The sequence below is a fragment of the Neovison vison genome, chromosome 7, assembly GCF_020171115.1.
Source record: "Neovison vison isolate M4711 chromosome 7, ASM_NN_V1, whole genome shotgun sequence".
Taxonomy (NCBI): domain Eukaryota; kingdom Metazoa; phylum Chordata; class Mammalia; order Carnivora; family Mustelidae; genus Neogale; species Neogale vison.
Window position 1 is genome coordinate 173,343,088 of NC_058097.1, and position 27,051 is coordinate 173,370,138.

The following is a 27,051-nucleotide window of genomic DNA, read 5'->3' on the forward strand; positions in this document are numbered from 1 at the left end:
TTAAGAGAAAACAAAAGGGGGGACCAAAGGGGGAGGGAGGGAAAGAATGTGCTCTATGAAAATGTAGGTCTTTCCAATAAAAGGAGCCTCCCCTGACCAAGGCCCAAATGGCGAGTGGGAGCCTAGGAGGTGCACTGTGGGAAGTGGAGTGAGCACTTTGTTCAGTTGCCTTAATTTTTATACACTTTCCAGTCATCTGATTGATATTGCAAACATCTTTACCACATACAAATAAATCCCTTATCAACCAGAATATATAGTTAAAGAATTCTTTCCCCATCCCTACTCCCTATGGGAACTAAAAAACAAAACAAAACAAAACAACAAAACAAACGGAAAAAAAAAAACACAAAACAAACAAAAATATAGCCCTCCCATCCCCCATTCCCTAAGCCAGTAAAGCGATGACAACAGCACCTTGACATTGTTTTAATTCCAACGCTATCAGAAGTTAAAAGCAGTAAAACAGATAATAGTACTAACAAGAACGAAGATACTTACTGTCTAAAATGTAAACGGAATGTTTTGGTTCAAATTTTTGTTGTTTTTTTTTTTTTGTCTGTTTTCTGAAAGAGGACAGTTTATTATCAATTCACAATTAAAGCAGCATGCAATTTATTATTATTATTTTTTAACTTTTTACGTTTTCAATTCTTGGCAACGGCAACAAACCACAACATTATCGAGGAATGTAATGCAGACTTTTTAAAGTTGTGCGCAAAATGACTGTTTCCCTTCTGGTCATGGATAGGTCCAATAAATAGACTGTAGAACCACTGTACTGTATAAACTTCATTTATACATGCAGTTCATAAAATTATTTTTCTTAACTGAATAATTTACCCTGTTATGTATATATACAAATAGATAATTTTTGTCTCAATATAATCTATACAACATAAATCAACTATCTTCCCCTTTTAATGGTCAATGTACATACACAGGAAGTGTCTATCCTTATGAATCGCCAGCCAATTCTCTTTTTGCTATCCATGGTAAGGGCCCGCACGTACGACTGGGTAGTTCGGCACTGGGAGTTCCAATGCCTTTTGTCTATGCCCCTGCAGCCCTCCTTTGTGTAACCCATGGGATTGCACTTGGTCTCATAGAAGTACTGCTTCAGCTGGCCTTTTGATACGGGGACTTTTTCAAGGACCGTGACCGTCCCGCCCGACATGTCCACTGCAGTCTTTTTATCCGCCGCGGTCACCCACTCGCTAATGCTGTCGCACACGCTCAGCTCCCCACGGCGGGCGGGGTCAGAGTGGCGCCGGACCCTCATAGACATGTTTGCAGCATCCAGGTAATTTTTGTATTCCTCGAGCAGAAACAGGAGAGGAGGCTCCAAAGGCACTTGACTACTAAGCATTACCCTGGAAGTATACAAGTCCGCGTCCTTATTGTTCTCTTCGTTGGGCCGCACTTTCTGGTCCTCGTCCAACAGCTCTTCTATCACGTGTTCAAAAGTGTCAGCCAAGGAAGTCAGGCCTCTCGAGGCTGCCTTGGGCCCATTCATGCTCTCCAGAGTCCCATGGGTCCGCACACCTGGGTAGGTCAAGCTGCCTTGTCCTCGGACGTTTGCTTCCTTCATAGGGGCAGCCTTCATGCAACCGAAGTATGAAATAACCATAGTAAGGAAAAGGATGGTCATCACTCTTCTCACCTGGTGGAACTGCAGGGAGAAAGCAGAAAGGAGACACAGAGCTCGTTAGGGCTTTCTTCCGCCGGGCGGGGGGATGCAATGCGACTGTACTATGCAGTGCCAAACAGGGAATCGTAATTCCAGGCCATTCTGCAGGGTCAAGGGTTTTATGTACTGGTGATAAACTCCAGCTGCAGCAGGACACACGTTAATGTCAGGAGTGTGCTCTCTATGTGGTTTAATATAAACCAGAGACTGTGCTGTGTTTGCCCCAAGACGAGGCACTGAAACCCGAGGTTAGATGGCTTCTAAACAAGTGAAAAAAAAAATGGTGCCTTCAAGGTCTCCTCCTTCCTCCCACTTTAGCAGCTTTGTAAGTTTAATTTTTAATGATCTCTGCTCAGGCTGTCACAAGAAACACAAAATCAGAAATGTTACTAAGCAACAACTGCAAGTGTAATAGTCATTTTTTCCCCCCTGAGTTGGCAACATGGTCCTATTGAGGGAACATGTGACAGGAATGGTCGTGGCCTGAGGGGTCTGTGGGGGCTTTCCTAGCCTTGTGATATCTAGGCTTGGGAAGCATCATAAAAAAGAAGTCAGGGAGCTGTAAAGAGCCTTTACATTGACCCCCCCCCCCCAATAATCTATCAGAATAAAGCAGAAAGATAATTCCATCAAGCCATCCTGCTTTACAGATAAGGAAACCAAAGGATTTGTTTCCTGTCCTGAAGAAAGTTTATATTAGAGCTTGGGGCTCCCAACATCAGCTCCAGAGTCTCCCTACTACACCTGGGTGGTCACAACTGAAAATGTTTTGCTTATTTCCAAACACAAATCATTTTCTACCCCTTGAATTTAATGGTGTGTCTATGCCTGGGGCTGATATGAAAACAATGTGTCTGCTTAAGAGAGAACTGGAAAAGTCTGCATTAAAAAGGCACTGAAGTCAATTTCAAATGCCTCCCAGATGCAGATCCACAGTTCTCTCCAGCAACTCTGAGCTCCTTAGCCCTTGGCTTTCCTGGCTCACACACAGACAGCCCCATCTCAGAAAGCTCAGCTTCTCCTTCCACTGAAAATGTGGTCTGGTGTATATATGTGTATGAGAGGGCTTTGAGTTTATCACACCTTTAAAAAGCTGAGTGGCATTTTGCACATTTTGGAATAGGCAGCTAGTGCTTCTTTCTGTGCTTTTGAAGTTTTCTGGGAAGTCCCTTAACAGCACACCACAAAATTAATCTTTTCCTGTTTGCCAGAGGGTTTTCCAGTGTAAATTTGGCTGCATGTCTACAGGCAGGCTCTGGGAAGCCAATTAGAATGGGCGAACAAACAACATGAAAACATACCTACGGACCGACCCAAGGTTACCATCAGATGGTGAAGGACTTCAATGTCACTTACCTGAAGCTCTGGGTCCCTTAGCAAGAGAGAGAAGCATCGCCCAGGTCCGACACTCTAACTACTCCTAGTTCTCAGTCCCAGAGCAAGGATTTACAAAGAGACACACACATGCCCTAGTTGTTACACTGTGCTACCCATGGACTTCCTGTCCATGAAGTGTCACTGTACAGGAAGGCAACAACCTACCTCCTCCAGTCAATAGGTCACACTGCAGAAATGGCTGCAAATGCTGGTACAGAGAAACAATGCTTCTGTTCTCCGCTTTTATAAGAGAGCTATTACCATCCCCAAACACCCACAAATTTCCTTGTGGATTCATTCTCACTTTGCACAAAGAGAAAGCATGCTCAGGGCTGTCTGGACACACAAGGGTCTGCGGGTAGGAAGAGCATCCTGGTTTGAATGAACCACTGAAAGACCCCGCGTATAGACACCCTTCCCCCTGGCCATTGATTAACTAATCGCTTTCTTGCTTTTCTGTAATCGCTTGGCTTCACCCTCCCCCTGTTAGACCCTTCCCCCAGTTGTTAATTACTTAATCGCTCTTTTGCTTTTCTGTAACCGCTTGGCTTTTAAGGCGTGACACTAGTCTCCTGTTTGAGCAAGATACCTTTTGCTAACAGCCAGAGGCATAGGTAGGGGGGGGTCGCATAGTCCCGTTAGTCACGTAGGCAGGGGGTCGCATAGTCACGTAGGCAAGATACTTCTCTGCTGAGTAATAAGGCCCAACTCCCCCTCCCCACCTTTTTCTTCGCGCGGGAGTCCTCCAAAGCCAATCCGCAAACACCAAGTATGCCTTTTTCAAATGTTCAAATTGTCAGCCAATCAGCCCTGCCCCATCCAAAACTTATTTGTACCTATCTATAAAAATCCTGTACCACCCCAGCCTGGTGTGCTCAGCTGGCAGGAGCTGCTGACCACCCGCAGGCGCCTGCTCTTCAATAAAGAACCTCTTGCTGCTTGCATCCTGTGGCAGTGTTGAATTCTTGGGTGAGGGGATCCACGAGTCTTTCACCACACCTGAACTTTTTGTGAATGTCCCGGATTCTTCAGCATCAAAGAAATGCATCCTCCGAGGAGCTTTCTACTCCTGGCAGGTGGTATTACCACTGAAGGAAAACCCTTTTTCCTAATGTTCCCTGTTCAAATTAAAACTACCAAGGGGCACCTCAGATGGAGGCTGAGGAAAGAATGCCAATCTAGAATATTCTACCCCAGCCATCTATATCGCTCGGGTACAGATCTGCTGTGATCAGTCATCTTTCAATACTATTATTTCACTAAATCTAAGACACTGGCATTACAAAACACACCATTTTGTGTACCACTAAGAAATTATAAATGCAGCCAAAAGTGCCTTCTTTATCACCCCAAAGTGTTACTGTATACTTACCGAAGAGCTCTTTTAGACTTATTAGGACACATTTTATCATATATAATTTTTCTGCAAATGTAACAAAAGAAAACCAAGCAAAGTAAGTTGGTTAAGGTGATGACAGCTGTGCTGGGACTCCTTCCTACCTGGCCAACCAGAACAACAAAAGGACATCAACTGTAGGACACAAGCCATTTCGAAGATGTTAAAAATATGAAACAGAAAATGTTCATTTTGGAATTAATCAAAGAGAGTAAGTCTTGTAAATATTTACTAAGTGCCCACACAAACTGCTTAAAATGGGCCAAGGTCCTCAGGCATCTTCAACTACAGAGGTGAGACATTGCTTTTTTACCTCAACCACAGTGAGGAGTCTCTTAATGACACCTTTTTCTACACTGGGCTTAAAGACGTTTACCCTGCCTTTCACTGTTCTCATCTTTTCCTTAGTAACTTTTTGGTTACATAAGTAGTGAGTCCTTTGTATATTCTTCTTAGCAGTTCCATAAGTAACTGTTTCAGAGGAACAAAGGCTATCTGAGTCAATAGAACTTGGCTTATATCCTGAAGCCCACACTGGGCGCACCTCTCAAAGCTGAACATCTGCACAGAGTCAGTAATGAACTTTCTAGTGCTGAAGTCCAGCCCCCATCTCCAGCCCTGCCCAGAGGGACACTTCTGGGATGCTCACTGCCTATTTACTCACAAGGCCCAGTAATGCATCCAACACCCAACTCAGTACTTTTTGAGGGGACAATGTTACTCCCTAACTTTTCTGTTTCTGACAGTGATTTCTAAATGCTTTGGACCACCCAGGCCGAAGGTGAGTCTTGGAATCAAGTTTGACCGTACCTTTTTGGTATGGTCTTCAAGTACAATCAGCAAAAAGTCCTGGTCATTTTTCCTGAGCCATTTTTCTTGTCCATCCCTTTTCCCTTCCATCCCGCTGCCACCATCTTGGCTCAGCTGTCACCATCTCATCTGGGGACTACAATGTCCCCCTGGCGTCCTTCACATCCTTTCTGCTCCGTTCAGCCACGATGACCACTGCCTGACTAACCACTCTTAGCTCACCATTCTCTTACAAAAACTTGCAATGGCATTTTTGTTCCACTAGGTCCCATCTAACCTCTTTGAACTGGTATTCACACCTCTCAAAATACGGTCTTACCTTACCTCTATCTACCCTGATCAGGCCAGAGTCCCTGGAGCCCCGGAAACATTATTGCCTGGAAGCGACTTGCTCCATTCCCGGCACATTCTTTTCTCTCTGACGAAGTCTTGTTCATCCTTCACGGCCCAGTTCAAACATCAAATCACACCTGCCACCTTCCCTAATTACTCGAGCACACACTGTCCTCCTTCTCTTCTACAATTTGCGTGTTACATCTCATTTAGTACTTCATTCCCTACTCGCTTGTTAATTGTTGATGGTGCCTGCCAACCACTGGCAGTCTTCAGTTAGATGATAAGCTCTCTGAGGGAATGGATCATGTCTGACCCCATTAATGCTTAACACAGAGTAATAGAATAATTCTCAGTGAAAACTTACTGATGAGTTGATTAAACCATGAGAAGACAGTTTTGACCTAATTTTCAGGGGAAGACTTCCCATTTGAAAAGCACCAGTGAACCCAGGGAATTATTTGGTCAAGTACAGGCCATGCTAAACCCAAATTATAAGCTCGAGGAGATCTTATAGATGTCAATGATCAGCCATGAGGAATCTCTTCAGCTTCTCTCAGAGCTCAAAGCTTTACTTGGATGATTTCTAACAAGCAAATAACATGACATCCTATGAACAGCCCCTATCATTTGTATAGCTCTGTTTCTAATAAAAGACTTTGAAAAAGCAGCCAGTGACAATAATCATAGCAAAACTTGAACTTTTAAGTCTTGTAACTGCCTTTTTCGCTGTTAACCTCTTCAGTGAGTGATTTTATACACTGTCTCAGGAAATCCTAAACGTAAGTAAAAGCTTCCATGGCAATTCCAAACGTTTTAGGCCCTTCAGATGAGACTTTGTTACGCCAAAGATGGGAGGCAGTGTGATACTGCTAAGTAGACAGTCTATATATCTCTTTATACGTAATGAATTCACTGGGGCTGTCTAATTCTGCTCCAAGGCTTACAACAATCAACTCAAGCACATCTATAAAATGCTAGAGAGGATTTCTTTTTTAGCCTCATTCTCAAAAAATTAAATATAGTACACCAGGCTAAAAAGAAAATCTACAAAATAGAAGGAAAGTTAGTTTTAAGCATGACTCACAAGTCTTAAACATTCAACCAGATGAATATCCATGACAGCATGCTATAGTAATAACTTAACATTTCAAGACTGTAGAACACTCACAAGTATGATCTAATTGGCCTGTTAAAAGGAGATAAGGCAGTTATTATTATCCACATTAAACAGATGAGACAATTATGGTTCAGAGAGGTTTACAGGTTAGCTCTTCGTCCAGGTTTTTAACCATCAGGACATGCTGCTGGGTTTACAATATTTAACGGCAGGGAGAAGGAAGGCTCTGCTACAGAGGGTGGTCAGAGAAGGAGCTTCTAAAATGTAGCCAGAGCTCTCGGCAGGTGTGTGTATCCTGGAGCCCGACTTTGTAAAGGCAGCACCACTGAGACGTTGCTTTGTAGTACTGGATAACTGTGACCCGTAAGACCCTTTGACTTTAATGCCATTCCAGTGGATGGAATTTCAGACAACACGGCCTTCCTCTAAAGGAAAGCTCTGCAAAAACTTAGGCACCCTAGAACAACATTTCCATGGCCAAAGCTAAGAAGGGAAAGCAAACAGTAATAGGGGTCATTCAGGCAAACAGGAGAAAACACACAAAGTGTTCCTTGTTGCTAATCCCTTAGCGTTTTGTCTATGAGCATGTAATCAAAAGTTTAAAGATATGGCTGCTCATCTTAGACAGTCCTATAAGTAACAAGGATAATGATAACGTTGAAGAAATTATCAATTAATATTTAATTCCTAACATACATGATGCAAGCCTATGAAGACACCACCTCAATGCAATCTTGCAAATCAATGTAAATAATCTTTAATTTGTATCCAGTTTCACTCTATGCATGTATTAGCCTTTGTTTGTTCATTCATCACCCAAAGAATCTACCTTCAAATCTTACGGTCTAGGAGTTCGGAAGCAGGACATATATTTAAGTAACGAAAACAGAAAGGTAGAAAAGACCCAGGAAAAGTAAAGAAAAAATTGTGTAAAGAGAAAGAGGTTACTTCCAGTTAGAGAATGAAGAGTGCTCTGTGAAGAGGAAGGGGAGGATAGGGAGGGTTTAGATGTGTCCAGAAAAGACACCACTGGATGGGTGGAGGCTTGGTTGGAGTCCTAGAGCACGTTTGGAGAGAGAAGAACTCTTTAAGGGAATAGTGAGAAGTAACAGTGAGTGACTGTCAGATTCGGAAAGGCTCTCAGGAGGATGCTAATGACTCTGACCCTGCTTTGCAGACATGGAAGAGCCAGTGAGGAGTTTCTGAGCGGGAAAACGCTTCCAGAAGCCCAGTTTATCAGCAGGTACAGGAGGGCCTGAAAGAATGATCGAGTGGGAAAGACCAGTTAATTCACTGATTTTCTTCTTGGTGCCTGTTGAACTTCAGAAATAAATAGTGAGGGGTGCCTGGGTGGCTTAGTTGGTTAAGTAGCTGACTCCTGATTTCAGCTCAGGTCATGATCTCAGGGTTGAGACCGGCTCCACAGTAGGCATGGAACCTGTTTAAGATTCTTGCTCTTTCTTGGGGTGCCTGGGTGGCTCAGTGGGTTAAAGCCTCTGCCTTTGGCTCAGGTCATGATCCCAGGGTCCTGGGATTGAGCCCCGCATTGGGCTCCCTGCTCAGCAGGCAGCCTGCTTCCTCCTCTCTCTCTGCCTGCCTCTCTGCCTACTTGTGATTTCTGTCTGTCAAATACATTAAAACAAAACAAAACTTAAAAAAAAAAATTCTTGCTCTTTCTCTCTCTCCCTCTACCTCAGCCCTTCCTTTCCCCAGCCCTGTGTGTGTGCGCGCACACACTTGCTGAACAAACAGATAAATTCTGAGTAGTTACTTAAGTAAGATTAGAGTTAAGTTTTAACTTAATTTATTTCTATTTATTTTAACTTTCTTCTCTTTTCTATTCTTTTTCTTTTTCTATTTCTTTTCTATTTTCTCTTTCTTTTAACTTAATTTAGTTCTATTATTTATTTTTAGGCTGAAGTGGGTTGCAAAAGAGAAGGGGTTAGAGAGAAGTGTGCAGACATGAATGTGAACCACAGGTCATGTCCAGGTTGGCTAAAAGAACATCATGGAGGGTGGATGAGGGAAGGCCACAACCAAAATTCTCATTCCAATTATAACTACACTGAACTTGGATTCCACGGCTCAGCACTTTTAATTCAAAGATCTCCAAATACTTTGCAAATATTAACTAATTAAGACTCATAGGACCCTAGGGGTGCAGGTAACTATAATTACCCCCCTTTCGTACAGGCGGAAAGGGGACCAGAGTTTTTAATCAACTCATCCATTTGCTGTGGTTCCCCTGATAGAACAAGGTCAGAACCTCAGATTCCAAAGGAAAACTAGGCCTTCAACTACAGAAACTAGTATTTTTTTTTTTTCATTTCTCTGCATTATTTTTCCACTAGGTATATATACTGCTTAGCCGAGAATTTAAAAAACAAACAAAAACAACAAACAAACAAATAGCTTCACGCTCCTGAGGCAAAACAATTGGCAGTTGGAATCCCTAAGTAAAATGGCAGTGTGGGCCTAATGATCACGACAGATATTTAGTTACTTCCCTGAATGACCGATCAAATGAAACTAATACATATTTTAGTAAATGAAATCGGATGAGGCAGATGTTCCAAAGCTTTGAAGGAAGTGCCTTTAAAAATGTAGTTTTCAATCATAATGTAGTTTATGTTCATGGGTATCCAACTGTGCATTCTACACAGCACAGTCCTTCACAACAGGGGACTCTCTGATCCCCAGTGGGTGCATGGTATTGGGACACACACGGACATTACTTAGCCTAAGAATACAGAGAAATTGCTGGTTCTTAAGACCCAGAATAATACATACATGTAATTATTGCATAAAAAAGTATATTGCACTGAATTATTAATTTGATAAATTTACAAACATCTTTGATAGAAAGCACAACAGCTCTGGTCTTTTAGTAACACCTTCTATCCCATACTCCGTCCTTGAAAAAAGCAAATATTTTTCTACTGGTCAGACACCCAGCTTATTGAGGAGTAACACTAGCCCATATTTCCCATTAGGATGGGGAGGGGTCTTCTCCTCTGAATTACAATTTGTACAGTACCTTGTACAACGCGCCTGGCCCAAGGACCAGGTCTGGGAAGAGAACACCCTACCAGGCATCCCAATCCCAGGCACAGCTGCCACCATCCAAAGGTCTTCAAGTGCCTTTAACCCAACTGCCCCAAGAAACCTACTGGTCTGTGGTAACCAAGGAAGAATCCCTGAAAGCCAGAGCCACCCATAGCTAACGGTCCTATCCATGTTCACCTCCTCTTCAAAGAGTAATACTGCCCAAAGAGCACACACCTCTGTGGTAAAGTCAAGCATGCACAAGTCAATTGCCCATCAAATGAACAGACAACCAAAATTTTGCTTTTTAAAATACAGTTTTAAACTATTTTTTAAACTTTTTTCTTAAAGATTTTATTTATTTGAGAGACAGAGAATGAGAAAGGGAGAGCATGAGAGTGCGGAGCCTCAGAGGGAGAAGCCAACTGCCCACTGAGCAGGGAGCCCGATGCAGGACTCCATCCCAGGACTCCAGGATCATGACCTGAGCCAAAGGCAGTTGCTTAACCAACTCAGCCACCCAGGTGCCCCTAAACTATTTCTTTTTAATTTCTTTTTTTTAAAATTTTTAAATTTTTTAATAAACATATAATATATTTTTATCTCCAGGGGTACAGGTCTGTGAATCGCTAGGTTTACACACTTCACAGCATTCACCATAGCACATACCCTCCCCAATGTCCATAACCCCACCCCCCTTTGCCCCTAAACTAATTTTTAAAAAGATTTTGTATACTTATTTGAGAGAGAGAGAGAGTATGTGAGTGCTCACATGCACAGGGGAAGGGAAAAGGGAGAGAATCGCAGTCAGACTCGTGCTGAGTGTGGAGCCCAACACCAGGCTGGCTCTCACCACCCTGAGATCATGACCAGAGATGGACACTTAACCAACTCACCATCCAGGCATCCCTCAAACTGCTGTTTTTTTGATTACGGAACAAAATGGCAGTTAACATCCAATTAAAAGCTTAACCTCTTTAATTAGGATTCTGTTTTCTTTAGAATTTCAGGTGAGATTTGGTTATAATTAAGTTCAGACTTAATACTGTTCTATTACTATTGTTCTCAACTTGTTAAGCCTCTTACTTTAAGTACAGTTAATTAACACACCGTGCTATGTTAGTTTCAAGTGTGAAACACACTGATTCAATAATTCCATACATGACCCCATGCTCATCATGGTTAAGTGCACTCGTTAATCCCCTTCATCTGTTTAACCCATCCCCCCATGACTCTCCCCGCTAGTAACCATCCAGTCTGTTCTCTGTGGTTAAGTCTGTTTCTTGATTTGTCTCTCTCTCTCTTTTCTCCCCTTGGCTTGTTTGTTTTGTTTCTTAAATTCCACATGAAATCATATGGTATTTGTCATTGTCTGAACAATGTTCTATTAAATTGCAAAAAAAATGCATTATTAAATTCCTCTAACATGGCAGATAGTAATGTTAATTGTGATATGATCTACCAGGTTCCATTAAGTTTCAATAACCTACTTTCCAAGGACCTGAAAAAAATTAAATGAAACCTTGCCTCTCAAAGTGAGATCCATGGACCAGCAGCATTACCATCGCCTAAGAGCTCACAAGACATGAAGACTCTCAAGGTGCATGGGTGGCTTAGTCGGTTAAGCATCTGCTGCCTTCAGCTCAGGCCTTGATCCCGGGGTCTTGGGATTGAGTCCTGTCTCAGGCTTCTTACTCAATGGCGATTCTGCTTCTCCCTCTCACTTGTCCTCTGTGCTTTCCTCTCTCTCGCTCTCAAATAAATAAATAAAATCTTAAAAAAAAAAAAAAGCAGCTCAGCTTCCCTTCCTCTATTCCATCCACCCTGTCCACTAAAACAGCATCTGTACTTTGACAAGATTCATGTACTTCAAGGTGATTTATATACTTATTAAAGTTGGGAAACATTGGACTGTAAATGATAAAGAGGAAGGAAGCTACTTAGGCTCAGGAAATGAAAGGGCTGTTGACTTAAGTATTTGTGGTGCATTCTGAGCATGTCATGGGCTTACCTGCCATCTCTTCATTGGTTCCACTTTTTTTATTAGGACATTTATTATGTAGGAAAATAATTTTGCTTTTGTAATGATAATAAATAAATCTGGGTTCCCTTTACATGTCACCTGGCTTTCCCACTATTGTGTTTATACAATAAAGTACAGGGTACCCATAAATGTGATTCATCGAGAATTTATATTGTACTACTGACCTAAATCTGGACTTCCACTCAATCACTAATTTTCAATCTCAATGTCATGAGCCACGTGCAGGCAAAATTGGCCTCCCCGAAGACTTAGAAGGCCTAACATTTCTCCCTCGATCAGAATCAGACTGGAAATGACACCAACGGCATTGGCAGGTGATAGATTTCCACACACATGAATATTCCTTTCAGCCAGATGTCTCTGATGGTGAAACCAAGACAAAGGCAGGGAAAACGGACTCACTCACTCAATGAAGATTTATTTCTAAGTCTGCCCTAAAACTAACAGGTTTAATGCTTAAATAAAACCCACAAACAACAGCAATGGCAGCAACAACAAAACCCTAAAACATATCCATATATCAAGTATCCAAATCTCCTATCCAACCCAAATTCGTCTTTATCTCAGTAAGGTACCCAGCAAGCAACCCAATTTCTCAGTTGGGTTCCAACAACTAGGATCATTTGCTTCAAGACCGAAGGAGGAAACATGGCTTAAAAAAAAAAAAAAAAAAAAAAAAAGTTTTCTAAAGAAAAGTCTAAAACTTCTTGAGTTACAGGGACATCCTCAGGGAGTTGATGGGATAGTTTCATCAACAGAACTGGAGATTGCTTCACTGTTTAGGTTTTTTGCAAAGGACTGCAGAGACAGCTAGTTCCCAAACACCGAGTCACCAAGTCACCAATACGTACACAAATGACTCACACTGGGAACCCTGATGGTGTTGCTGTTAGATCACCTGCAAATGGGTGGGGTTGAGATGACACAGAACCTTCTTTTCCCAGGCAAAATCCTAAGTATTACTGGGTTCCACTGTGAGCCCCACATGGTACAGATGTGAACACAGCTAAAGGGGTGCCTCCTCCAAATGACGAACACAGCACACCTACTATCGGGGATGCTGTGCAAGCGCAGCAGAGCACGGTCTTCCAAGTTCTGGGCTTGAGGAATAAGCATGCTCTGTACTTTAAAAAAGTGCAAGGGTGACGTAACTGTGCCCTTTGTCCCTAAGGGGAGAGAACATGCAGTAACTCTCTCAAGCCAGAGGATAAAAGGAATCCCCCCTCAAGGAGTTTGCCATAATGCGGACACTGAGAACAAGCCAGAACCAGGACAATTAAAAACAAAGACCAAAAACAAACAAAAGAGACTATATTTCAGTCTTTCCTCAGAATTGGAAACTTCAAATCAACAGGTTGCTTGTAAGGTGTTGCAGACACCCTGGAACTCCTGCGGTGAGATGCTATGGGAATTTCAACAGCTGTGAGTCACCGCCCACGACACACGGTCCCCACACAAACACACTCTTAATGGACCCCGGAGCTGTGGTAACGGCATGCCCTTCCCAGTTTTTCCACAGATGGTGCTCCTGAAATTTTCCACAGCCCATGTATTCCTGCGGTTAATTAGTTATCTGAGCGAATTCCATCACAAAACTATCTGTTCGTAATTAGAGCCATCTTAGGTCCAAACTGGAAGCCTTCAATGTCATGACTTCAGAAGGGGTAAACTGAGAAAGGGGACAGATGATTCTCAGCTGATGAAGAGACCTCTGTCTAGTTTAGATCGCATCCTCTGAACTACAACAGAGAACATTAATTTTTACAAAGCAAGAGGTGCAAAATAGGTGGGAGAAGAAACTGGACAGAGACAGTGCCCCTAGGACAAAAGACTAGCGATCCTTTTAAAACCACTATGGAAATCCCAAGGGAAAGATGAAATTAGCAAGAGAATGCCATTAGCTGTCCATTGCTCACCTTGATGAGACCATTTTCAGGAATCGGTTTGTTAAATTCCACATGCCGCAGCCCTTCTTCTGCGATGCACAGTCACACCGTACTGAAGCGTGTGGGCAGATGCCAAGACGTGTGCGGACACGCAGCCCTCTCTATAGAAACTCAGTGTTCCGAGCGTTAACGAGGATTAACCTCCTGCGCACGTGGAGGGTTAAACTGGTGGTTCCACACATCCAGTTGTCCTTCGGGTTATTTTTGCATCTGACTCTATAATTTCTTTTAATGACTTATTGTAAAGCACAGGAAAGTGCTCATTATTTGTAGCTTAATGCAGAGGCAAGAATAAGGGAGTATGTGCCCCTGCCCACGGCCCTACCACAGCCCCCAACTCTTGTACGTGTCCCTGTTCATGTGAGAAGCACAAGCAAGCCAGTTTCTGGGCCCTGTGCATAATGAGCCATGTGGACCCTGTTCCAGAAACTGGCCGTGTTCCAGAGCTATTATAAAATACAAGGAAAATATTAACATCTCAGACGACAAAAGATCCATATGGCCGGTCAGGAAATATCCACGGCGTTTAAGCCAATAGATGTACCTATATGGAAACATTTGATTCTGTCTCATGAGCATCAGGACTGTGGGAACATCTGCGTGTCTCCATCCCTTTTCACTAAACATTGATTCCTACAAAATACATGCAAACGGAAACACCAACATATTTAATCCAAGCAGTGGGATGAGGGACGTGTCTATCTACACAGTATTTTTAAATAAACATAGTACTGGAGGTAATGGTGTGTGTCCGGGGTGGGGGTGGATTTGGGGAGAAGTTGTACAATTGGATAAATAAGTAATATCAATCTTCTCTTCGTATTAAAAATGATTAAAAATAATAGCTAACATTTCTGAGTGGCACAGTAGGTAACCGAGTTATCCGCAGCTTATAGCTAAGAAAACTGAGGCTCAGAGAGGTTCAATAAATTGCCTAAAATCACATGCCGCCTGCCCCCCCCCCCAAAAAACCATACACCCAGCACGTGGTAGAAATGGAATTCGCACCAGAGATGGCTTGCATGCTTCTTTCCACACGGGGTCAGATGTGGATGTGGTCTTACATTTTGAGGGAGATCTACTTGGCAGAGACAGCCCACAAACCCTATGTATCAATTTCTTATTTATTTAAGCAAAGCCCTCTACGATCATTCCTGGTAAGCAGTTTATTTACACACTAATTTCACAAACATTGCCTACCACTCTAATGTTTCTGCTTTACTGTGTTTTCCCCATACTGAAGCATTCCCTCAAGGTATCAACCGTACATGCATACGTGGGCATAGTGGTGTCAGAACAATGCACAGAGGAACTTTTGCTTGAAATGTCAGAACATCTTCCCCTGAGAAGATCTCACTGGGTCTCGAACAGAACCCCATGGTTTTTAGATCATTAACCACAACTGCCAAATAATCCTGTGTCAACTCTACTTGAATAAGAATGATCTCAATCAAGACCCAAGTGCCAATGTGCCTTAAGGAAAACAACAACAACAACAACAAAACCAACTTAGGATGTAAAGTCTTTCTATTTAGTACCCCAACCTAATCCCCTCAAAATCTAGAGGATGGTTCCCTAGGCCACCCCACTTGTGACTTGTGCCATGGTCCTATAACTCAAGAACAGAGCTGAGGGGCTGAGACAGGAATGGCAAAAAAGGTATGGTGGGATAGTCTCAAATTCCTTCTTCAAGGAGTAGTTCCTACAACTAGGTAGGACCACCAAGACCACAGAACAGAGGATCCAACATGGACAGAGCAGCAGACCCTCAGAGTGTGCCCACAAGGGCAACCAAGCTGAAACAGCCCAAGGAACAAAGGTCATAGGGTGGAAGACTTCACAGGGGTTCCCTGCCTCCAAACGGGTGCCCAGAGGCTGTTGGCACAAACAGCAAAGGGAAAGTGGACCCAAGAGCCACACTGAGTGGATACAGAACACGTACCCAAGATGACCTCCTGAATGTGTGTGGCAGGTTGGAAGCACAATGGCACAAAACACAGGATACCTGGCTTCTGGCCACAGCCAACCCTTGGAGGAGAGCAGACTTCTAGAGAAGTAGCTGCAAAGAGCCTGTGAACAGAACTGGAAATGCCTGTTGTGAAAGCCTTCGCAGGTATCAACAAAAGAAAATGGGTCTTTGTCAGGGGTGTGTCAGCTAGCTTCTGGCCGTCCACCCATATGCCGAGGAATTATTTTTTTGTGTAGCTACATACAGTCATCACTGCAACTCCCCAACTGCAACCAGGCCATATAGAGGAAGAGGACAGGTTTTTCCCTTTTAAAGGGGCCCCCTCAAAAATTCAATGAAAAAGAACGCTTGTTTGAATGCAATAACCATTCTGCCAGGCTCTTTTTAACCACAGTTTTCTAGGCAGTAGAGCAAAAGGAAATTTTTTTTTTCCTCAATAGAGCATTTTGTCTGCAGAGGAAAGTAAGACTAAGAATCGATCTTTCCAATGAGAATGAGAGTCAGGTGAACGTGACCTGGAATATGTGCTTTTTGAAACATGGAGATGCTAGTTCGGCTACAAATCCTGTGTTTTTATATGATTCCCTATTTGTATGATGCAGGAGACCGCCTGCCAACTTTGAGGGAAAAGTGTGACCATACTGTGTCACAGTTTTGTGTTTACATTGTACTTCCACCAGCTTTAATTCATCTTACAAAGTACTAATTATTCAATTACACATCTTTAGGAAAGTGCAAAATCATTCCTCAAAAGTGCTTCCCCTTGGGTGTGAAAGTTCTAAACTCAGCAAGACCTCATCTGTGATTTGGGAGAGATCTTCTGAACTCAGTACCTAGAAATAAGGCTAACAGCTGCGAAATGAGCACTGAAATCCTGATACACAGAGCGTTGTGGTGGAACAATTTCCTTTTCTGTTCTACTCAACACTGTTGTGGTCTTTAGATTTATAACTGCTAGTCAGGTGAATAATGAGTGCATGCTCAAATTTCCATTGCATGAGCTTCTACAAGTGGCAACTGGGTCCATTCTGTGTGTGTCACTGGAGCTGGCATAAACCCATGGCCATGGTGAAGCAGTATTTCCACTGGAACTGGGGTCTTCACCAAGTCTGGGACTGTGCAATATTCCCACTGCAAACTAGGGGCAAGGTGGGAGACCGAGACCTCACAAAGAAGTTTGCTTTCCACTTTTCATTGTTCAGATTGACATATACTCTGCTGGCAATGCTGTAAAGAAACAGCCACTCTCATACATTGAGGGTGGGAACACAAAGGATTCGAGCTCTCTATTTTGTTCTGTTTTTTTTCTTAAAGACTGTACTTATTTAGTTGAGAGAAAGAGAGATGTTACTGTGAGCAAGGGGAGAGGTAGAAGCAGGCTTCCCCACTCAGCAGGGAGCCCAGTGCAGGGCTCGATCCCAGGGTCCCAGGATCATGACCTGAGCAGAAGGCAGACGCTTAACCAACAGAGCCACCCAGGCACCCCAGGGTCCAAACCCTTTGCAGGGCCCTTAGGCAACATCAATCAAAATTATAAATGAAAAAAAAAATTATAAATGAATTTTCCTGCTGACCCAGCAATTCCACTTCTGAGAATGTACCTATATAGGTAGGTACACACGTACAAAATGATGTATACCCAACATTTGTAATTGCAACAGGCATAGAACATCAAAAAGACTAGATTGCCCAATTTCCAGTTGCAAGAAAACAGATAAACTATACAGCACATATGCAGTAGAATCCATGCAACTATAAAGAACAACTGGCTGCTTATATACTGAAATATAAGCTCTCTGAAATATACTGGCAGGTAATAAAAGCAAGGTGCAGAACAGTGTATGTAGAGAATATTACCTTTTGTTTAAAAAATGGGGGAAATTACAGACACCTGGATGGCTTAGTCAGAAAAGCATGTGACTTGATCTCAGGGTCATGAGTTTGATCTCTACGTTGTAGATAGAGATTACTTTAAAAAAATGGCTTCAACACTTGGGAGGGAACCTTAAAATAAATTTTTAAAATAAATTTTTGAAAGTGGGGGAAAATAATAATATATTCATATTTACTTATGTTTTCATAAAACACTATGAAGGATTCACATGAGATTAGTACAAATGATCTCCTATAGATGGTATGTGCTGGGTGGGGAAACGGAGGCGGGCAAGATGCCTCAACACAGGCTTTTTAACACTTGTTTGATTTTGAGTCATGGAAGTAAATTAACTAACAAGAAATTAAATTAAAACTAACCAACTTTTTAAAAAAAGTTGAACCTACTGACTTCACCTTTGACACCAATGACTCTCCCACACTGCTCTGGTGCAACAGACACTCAAGAAATGTTTGCCAGTTCCTTTGCTATGTCCCAGTAGTGACTATAATCAAGAAGTCTGTTGAGTGCCATCTCAATTTCTGGGACATTTCCGGGAAGAGACCAGCACAAGGTGGGGCAGTTGGGTATAGAGGGTAGTCCCTGGGACTGGGGAATGAAGATCTGAGTTCTGGGTCTACCTTTCCCACTTGTTTTTAAGTTGACCCTATGAAGTGGCTGATAATCGGCCATTTCTTAACTAAGAAACTGGGGAAAATCACAGATGAATCATCATGGATGAGCCAATGGAAGGACTTGCTGCCTCAGCTCTGTGATAGGAGGATAAGAAATCCCACCTTGCCTGAATCACAGCATCATGCCAAGGGTCATCAACACATGGAAAAGGGCTTTATAAACTGTAAAGGGCAACTGTACAAACAACTTTTGTTAACCACACCACCAGCCAGAGGGGTGACCATAGCCAAACACAGGAGGGGAACAAGACCCATTCCCAAAAGTTTCTGAGACACTGAGATGGTGTGTGTGTGGGGGGGTGGGGGGAGTGGGAATGGAAAGGAAATCTCCAAAATAATCTTGCAATGTCAACAGAAAACAAGAGTGGGCTGACAAAAACAGACTTGAAGAAGACATGCGGTTAAATGACTCCGTATGTAGTCATCTACAAATGGATATACTGGAGATTCCATAAGCCTAACAGGGAAATTAGGGAGACATGACATATATGTGAGAGAACTTCAAGAATACAGACTTTAATACACAAATGCAAAATCAATGTCAAATCCCAAATCCAAATCCAAAATGATGCTCCTTATCCCTTGTGATCAGTAGAGATGTTGGAGACAGGTGCCTGTTCCACCCAGGTGGGCTCCCAACTTTCATCCAAAATCAGATGTAAACTTCAAACACTTCTAAAAATACTCCCTAGGGGACCTTACCTCAAATTTAGAGACCAAAAAAAAAAAAAAAAAAAAACTACTCTCTGTATATATCCTCATCTGGAAAGCAGATCTCTCACTCAAGGAATGGTCAAGGCCCCACCATGATGTTAAACTAATCAGGAAAACCCAAGTGTGGCTTTCCACACCAGAGGTGCAACATTCCCAAAGGCAGGAAACAACTACAGGAGTAAGTTCACAGGAGGCGCTCTACTTGGTACTGCTCCCTAGATGGCTGGAGAGAAGCCAGAAGACTGTATGGAACTCAGAAAAAGAAAGCAAAGAACGCCTTTCTATTCTGATTAAAGAAGGCCCAGTGCAAGGTTGCTGGTTCCAGCTGGGTCTTAGGTAGTCTAAATGGTGCAGCACATTTTGCGATCACCTCTTAATGAAATCAACCTTGACTTTGGGCCATTGTGAGAAATTCCAATGCCTCATTGGTTCAAAGTACAATGCCCTCACCTCCACCTTCATGTCTCAGAGCAGCCCATGCTTCCTTACAATTTATCTAGGGGACTACTAACCTATAGTATTTCAAGTCAGAGTCTCTTCCTTAAAACTGGTAAACTATCTCTGATTAAGAAAGTAGGGGTGCCTGGGTGGCTCAGCGGGTTAAGCCTCTGCCTTCGGCTCATGTCATGAACCCACGTCCTGGGATTGAATCCCACATCAGGTTCTCTGCTTGGCGGGGAGCCTGCATCCTCTCTCTCTCTGCCTGCCTCTCTGCCTACTTGTGATCTCTGTCCAATAAATAAAAATCTTAAAAAAAAAAAAAAAAGTATCACACACCTTTTAGTTAATGATTCATTTACTTCTTTAGCAAAGGTTATTAAAACTTAGAGTTTAGATGTATTTGTTTAAGGAAAATAATTTTCAAGACTGCTTCATGTAAAGTGAGAATAATCAATTTGGCAACCCTTTTTTTTTTTTTAAATTTAAGTAAGCTCTATGCCCAATATAGGGCTTGAACTCACAACCCCAAGATCAAGAGTCAAATGCTCTAATGACTGAGCCAGCTAGGTACCCCTTGACTGGTTAACTCTTAATGAAGTCTTCAAGTGACTGAATCCTGAGTATAAACTCTCACTGACTTTTTTTTTTTTTTTTTTTTTTACAGGCAGCAGTATTTATTTTTTTCTATTTTTAAATTTAAATTCAATTAGATAACGTAAAATATATTATTGTTTTCAGAATCAGAGGTTAGTGATTCATCAGTCTTATATAACATCCAGTACTCATTACATCACATACCTTCCTTAATGTCCATCACCCAGTTACCCAATCCCCCCACCTCCCTCCCCTCCGGCAACCCTTCAGTTTGTTTCCTATGATTCAGAGTCTTATGGTTTGTCCCATTTTATTTTAGCTCTCTTCCCCTATGATGCTGTTTTGTTTCTTAAATTCCACCTATCAGTGAGATCATATAATTGTCTTTCTCTGATTGACTTACTTCACTTAGCATAATACCCTCTGGTTTCTTCCATACCATTGCAAATAGCAATTATTTCATTTTTGATGGCTGAATAGGATCCCCACTGTATGTATATGTGTGTGTGCGCACACACACACACACCATGTCTTCCTTATCCATTCAGGGACATCTGGGCTCTTTCCAGAGTTTGGCTATGGTGGACGTTGCCACTACAAACACTGGGGTGCAGGTCACTTCCCCCCACTTCAGACCACTACATTTGTATCTTCAGGGTAAATACCCAATAGCGCAATTACTAGGTCATAGGGTAGCCCTATTTTCAACTTTTTGAGGAATCGCCATACTGTGTTCCAGAGTGGCTGCACCAGCTTGCATTCCCACTAACAGTAGGAGCGTTCTCCTTTCTCCACATCTTCACCAACATCTGTTGTTTCCTGAAATTGTCACTGACTTTTAAGTATGACAAGGAAATCTAAGACTTAGGTGGGTGCACTTCCAGCTGCTGGTAGCTTTCAAGGAAGTGTTTCAGTGTTACCCCATAGTGGTTAATTTTATATAGTCAATCAGTTAGAGGCTCACAAATAAAAAGTTTTTTATGGGAACACAGGGACAATGAGGTGACACCTCTGAGGTATACATCAGAGTCATGGACTCAAGCACATGTTTAATCAGCTGAGCTCTGGTCAGCTGTGTTTCTGTTATTCTCTCATGTGAAGAAACTAAGAGGCAGATCATGAGTATTCCATGAGGGAAAAAACCCCACAAAGATTTTTAAAGCTCCATTTCTGCCTTTTCTCCTTTCACAGACATGAAGGTCATCCATCCTTCTGTGGCTGGGTTATCCTCGAAAGCCTTTCATTGGGGTCAACGTGTCAAACTCACAGCTTAAGAGGACCGAGACTTAGCCTACTCCTAAAATCTGTGCTTTAACAATCTCTGAGCACAGAAGCCAGGGACACCACGATGAATGAGGCAGAATCCCTGCCTTTGGGAGCTTCACTGTTAGAGAGACGGGATGGGGTTAGATACAGATTAAATCAACAACTACTGTTCATTATAGAACATGCTGTCATTGGCATGTCCCCAAGAACAGTCCCAAAAGAGGGAATGAAAGGGAGGAGGGGTAACAGAGAACAGGAGACTTTGAACTAGGGTTTTGTTCAGTGTCAATCATATTCTGTAGAGCAGAAGATTACATTATCAGATCGGTTTAACCTCTTAGCACCTACCAAACCATAAAGCATGAAAAGTGCCCATAAAGAGTTCAATGTTTGTGAGCTTCTGGGCCATGGAAGCTGGAAATCAAGACTCATTTATGGCCATTTACCTAGACATGGTTTCCCATTCACAGTGCTTTCCTAGCTGACCATGACAATGCTGAAGTCTTTTCCATTCCTGAAGGAGATGTTGACTTATTGAGCAAGTACCACGGACACCACAATCAGCTTTATGCTATGGGAACTAAGTATGACACATAGGTTTTGCTTTCAAAGGGTTTAAAATTTTAACTGCAGAACTGAGACAAAAATGCATTGTTGCTGAATCACTATATTGTATACCTGTAACTGTATAGAACACTGTATGTTATATAATATATAACTGTATATAACACTGTCTGTTAATTAATTGGAATTAAAATAGAAACTTAAAAAGACAAATATAGCTAACTAAAAGACAAATAAAGCTAACTTACAAGATAGGTATTTGGGGACAAGGACCATAACTCATATAACTTTGAAAAAAATTAGCATTTAGGGTGCCTGGGTGGCTCAGTGGGTTAAAGCCTCTGCCTTCAGCTTGGGTCATGATCCCAGGGTCTTGGGATGAAGCCCCGCATCGGGCTCTCTGCTTAGCAGGGAGCCTGCTTCCTCCTCTCTCTCTCTGCCTGCCTCTCTGCCTACTTGTGATCTCTGTCTGTCAAATAAATAAAATCTTTAGAAAAAATTACCATTTATTCAACTTTTTTACTTAATAGTACATATTTGGGGTAACCATACCTCCTCCCTTTGGAAACCTGAATTGAGAACAGAATAGGAACACACTGCCAAGAGGGAATCAAAATACAGAGCTGGCCTCGTGTTAGCAAAGCTGGGTTAGAAAACACGGTGGGCACAGGTGTCGGCAGGGCCTGAAGAAGCCAGCCCAGCATTTACTGCTTAAGGCATCACAGCTAGAATGCCAAGAACCTACACACTTGGACATGGTGCTTCCACAGAGCAAGAGAGTGGTGGGCTCAATTTCAGCACCAACAGTCCATTGCTTTGACTTACGTATACACTCCAGGAGAGGACAGGTTTAGTAAGGTCCCACCAATCAGACTGATCACTACTTCTCACAGAAAGGAACAAGTAACAGGAATGAGAGAAGACTTCTTGTGCATTTTAGGAAGTAGGTGCCCTTGTGGAACCACAGGATGGGGGGAAAGTATTTCCCTCAGCATTACTCCAGCCATGGAGAATTTAGGCAACTTGCCCAAGATCACAGGTCTACTAAGTGGCGGACCTGGAATCCAACTCTATCACTCCAACTGGGTCTTGAAGAATGAGTAGGATTTAAATGGATGAAGGGGGAAGAAAGTCATTAATAAACAAATTAGACTCCAAAGATTACAGTAAAACAGAGTCTCGGTCTCGTCAACTTTGGTACAAAGTGAAGCAAATTTATACAGGAAGCATGTTAATAAAGTTTTTAATTGTCTTGATAATAAGTCACAAATGGTGCTATTTTGGGCTGGAAAGTGCCAACAGCAACAACAGTGACTGAAATTGATTAAGCCCTTATTACGCCAAGCAGTGTTCCAAGCACTTTACTAATATTAACACATTTCATCCCTACCACTACCCCGTTGAGAGGCTGAGGCACAGAGAGTTTAAGTGTTAAGTATAAGGTCACAATTCTAGTAAGTTATGGATCTACAATCTAACTTGATCACTGGGCTGGGGAATATCGTCCCAGGTTTTCTGCTCTCAAGAATTTTCTGAGGAAATATCTTTTGAGTCAAAAGATCTTCAACAAGCCTCCCATCTCAAAGCCTCTGAACTTCTGATTATTTACAAGGCCCCAAATCCCTTCTCACCATAACCTAACCCACATATTTGAACAATGAAGTGAATGATAAGTCTTTCTACATCACAGGATAGTAAATTTATTTGGCTTTTCATTCAGCAATTCTTAACTTTCCTGCTTATCTAAACCACCTATGGACATTTCTAACCATAATCTATGTCCAGGCTCTGTCCCAAACCTATGAGTATCAAGGACCAGTACCTGTTATCTGTATTTTTTTTTTTTTACAGTTTCAAAGGCAATTCTGATGTTCACCATGTTGGGGAACCTCCCCCTCTGTTCTGTTCTTCTATGGCTCACATACCAGGATTCTCAGCTTTAAGTAAAATTTTAACAAAGAAACTCAAGGAACAAGACATCAAAAAATCATATATTCTATTCTTCTCTCTTCAAGAGTTATTTTTTTTCCCCTTAAAAAAGGGGTGGGGGAGGAACTACATTTAAAAACTCTAATAAACATTTTTGTTATCTTCCCATCATTATTTTCCTCCTTGGCACCCAGAATGTCGCCAATCTCTGCTCTATAGAGGGTGACAATATCGGCCTATACCTGTGCCAGATTCACATTAATGTACCAAGGGTCTGAAATATGAAACCATAAAAAATATGGTTTCTTATGTGAATACTGTACGTTATGGCTGGCAACAGTCAGCGATGGCATGAAGGCTAAGGTAGAAGTCACTGAGTTGTAATCCTTGCTCGGGTTCTCGAGTGTGCATCTTGGATCAAGTTATTTCAGGACTCTGAACTTCTGTTTCCCCATCTATTACGTGGGAATCATGTCTGCTCAATCTTTTTCAGAGGATTATTTGTAGGATCAAATGGAATGAAACACGAGAACGCATTTTTAAAATATGAATCAAGATTTTGGACAAAATGCCTATTGAAGTGTGCAGCCTTGTCTACATATGATGTCAGCCAAGAAAATCATGTAGGAATGTTAGTGATGACAAACCAACCAAATTTTTGTTCCAGTACCAATGCTTACTGCATTAAGGCGAGTTTTCACATCCTGTAATAATGCTTGGAATAGCGATGGTGAGAGTTCCCTGAGATTTTTACATGACAGTGACCCTGAAGAACAATCAGAGTCTCTGGAATAAGAAACTTTTAAGAAAGTCGCTCTCAGGATTGTGAAAACCAGGAAAATATACTGATATTTTAGGAAAAGCAATTTAAAATAAATTTTATTAATGATGACCCATTTTAATGATTAATAAAATCTTTACATTAAGGTCATCCCTCATTGCTTCTCAACCATTACCCACCTACAATTATTTCTAAAAACTCATGCATTTCATGTAGGAGCATTTCATGTAGGAGCATTTCCTTTATCAAGTTCCACTTGTGACTACTCTGAACAAGCAGAAGAACACAACTCTCAACGCAAGAGGACTGGCCAAGGAATGGGCAGGAGGACAGTCTTTTTCATAAAAAAAGGAAGGAAGATTTAGGACTTTGGGATTTCTGCGTGATGACTTTTACCTAGAGAAACAGTTTTCCATCTGGGTTTCATAGATGTGTCCAGCAGAGTCAAGGTGCCTCTTGCAAGGGACAAAACTGGTCAAGGTCAAAGGGGCAGGACCCTGATGCTCCCACCTCTACTTCAACTAGAACAGCCCTGCTTATTTTTGTTTTACATACTCAAGTTCCGTATATGATTTTGTTAGCGGTGGAGGAGTCCTACAATTCACTTATTTATATTTACACCACTAGTTTTGAGGTTAGTGCACATGGGTCTATCTCTCTGCGTTTGTCTCAAAACGCAAAGCATCGAGTGTTCTCTGGCACTATTCACTCTAGCTGCCCTGCTCAGGAGTGAAACGGAAGTTGGGAGCATGGCTGGAAGTCTGGTATAGGAGAAGGAAAGTGGGACCTATTACCCCTTCCTAATCCACTTCCTGATTTTTCTGAAATTCACAGAACTACATGAAAATTTGCTTCCTTGTTATGTATCAAGAGGTTAAACATTCCTTTCGGAGTTGACGGTGCCCAACTGCTCGTGGTTACACTGGCATATTTACTTGACCCATGAACACCACATACGGACTCTTCTACCACACATTTGATCAAAAATATCTCCTGACTTCACCATGAATGGAGGTCCTATGGATTAAAAAGCGGTTTTTAGTAAACTCTAAAGACATGCATTACTAAACTTAAACATGTTACTAACTAATCTTTAAAGGCAAGATAGTATTCACTAAAATGACTTTTCCATCTTTTCCTTACTCAGCATAATCATGAAACCAGCTTCCAGGAAATGGAAGCATTCTCACAATTTAAATTTATATACATACAGTATTTATAAACACTGTCAAATGAAAGACACATTCCTGAATACAAAGAGGCCCAAGCATGTAAGGGAAAAAATCCATCATCAAGTCACTGGAAATGAACCAGCATCTTTGGTTCAGAAGTTCTACTGTGCTTTTTCCAGCATCTAGCACAGAGAGCTCCTCAGGAAATATCTTCTAGAAGCAGAATGTTTAAGGCAATGTCTAACAAGCATATTTTTGGTTATCTGAATATGAAATGACACCTGAAAATCAAGGGATAAGAAGGATCAACTCTTAAAAGAGAAGTAAGTTACTTTAAAATGTCACAGCCCATCGCTGAAAATATAGTATGGACAGGAAGTTGAGAATTTGCTCAACAGATTTTTTTCCTTCTAAAGACCAGACCTCTTTTGAAGTGAGTATATGAAGAGGTAATGGAAGCCTTATATGGGAAAATCAATGGAGTTCCCTAACAGGTAGCACGGAAAGATGAATGGATCCGTACAGGAAAAAGAAACCCCGTGTAGCCTAGTGCCTGGCACCCCCCAGGCCCTCAATTTATGCTTGGTGAATTCATGAGTAACATAATCATCCCCTGTGTATAACACTCTTACTGTTTTAGAAGAAAAGCTTTGAAACAGGAGAAAAGATACATGTAGCAACACAAAATATGTGATGTCCTAAATGGGATGTAAATAGTAAACTGACAAGCTGACAATATGAATACTTGAAAGCAGTCTGAAAGATCAATCATAAAGAATAAATATTCATGAGTACTGGAGTGGGCTGTACACCCCACACTCTCAATGTGCATTTTAATGACACACCCATGTGGATTAATTTCCAACCATTCTACCCAAGAGCAAAGTAAGTTATAAAAAAGAAATTTACGTTGAAACTTGATGGGTTGGGAAAGGGCTCCATTTCTTTGACACTTTATATTTAAAAAGAGAAACTGTAGAACAAACTGTCATATCTGAAGATCTCATGGTTCCCAGAAGGGGAAGGTGGACGTTGAGAAGGTTTTTTCAGTTCAGCCCCTGAACTCTCTAGAAAATCTAATGTCGAAAGTTAATTTCTTAAGCCATTTGGGCATCTGAATCTGATCAGGCCTCTTTTTAGAAACATTCTGGTTAGCTTGATTCAAAGGAAAAAAGAACTACTTTTGAGAATCCTGATGAAAGTATGGGAAAAGTAAAAGGGCAGTACTTTGCAAAAACAAACAAACAAACAAACAACACACAGAAAGCATTTCCTGATACTCAATTCAGGAA

General features: G+C 41.8%; 1 protein-coding gene across 4 annotated transcripts in view; it reads right to left on the reverse strand.

Annotated features, from left to right (window-relative positions):
• Positions 1-413: 413 nt before the first annotated feature.
• The window catches only part of BDNF (brain derived neurotrophic factor), a 55,734-nt gene continuing 29,096 nt past the window's right edge, over positions 414-27,051 (reverse strand). For all 4 annotated transcript variants that reach the window (XM_044258992.1, XM_044258993.1, XM_044258994.1 and 1 more), the window contains one exon: positions 414-1,672. In XM_044258992.1, coding sequence (XP_044114927.1) covers positions 908-1,672 — 765 coding nt within the window. In that variant the 3' untranslated portion in view covers positions 414-907. The remainder of the gene's footprint in view (positions 1,673-27,051) is intronic.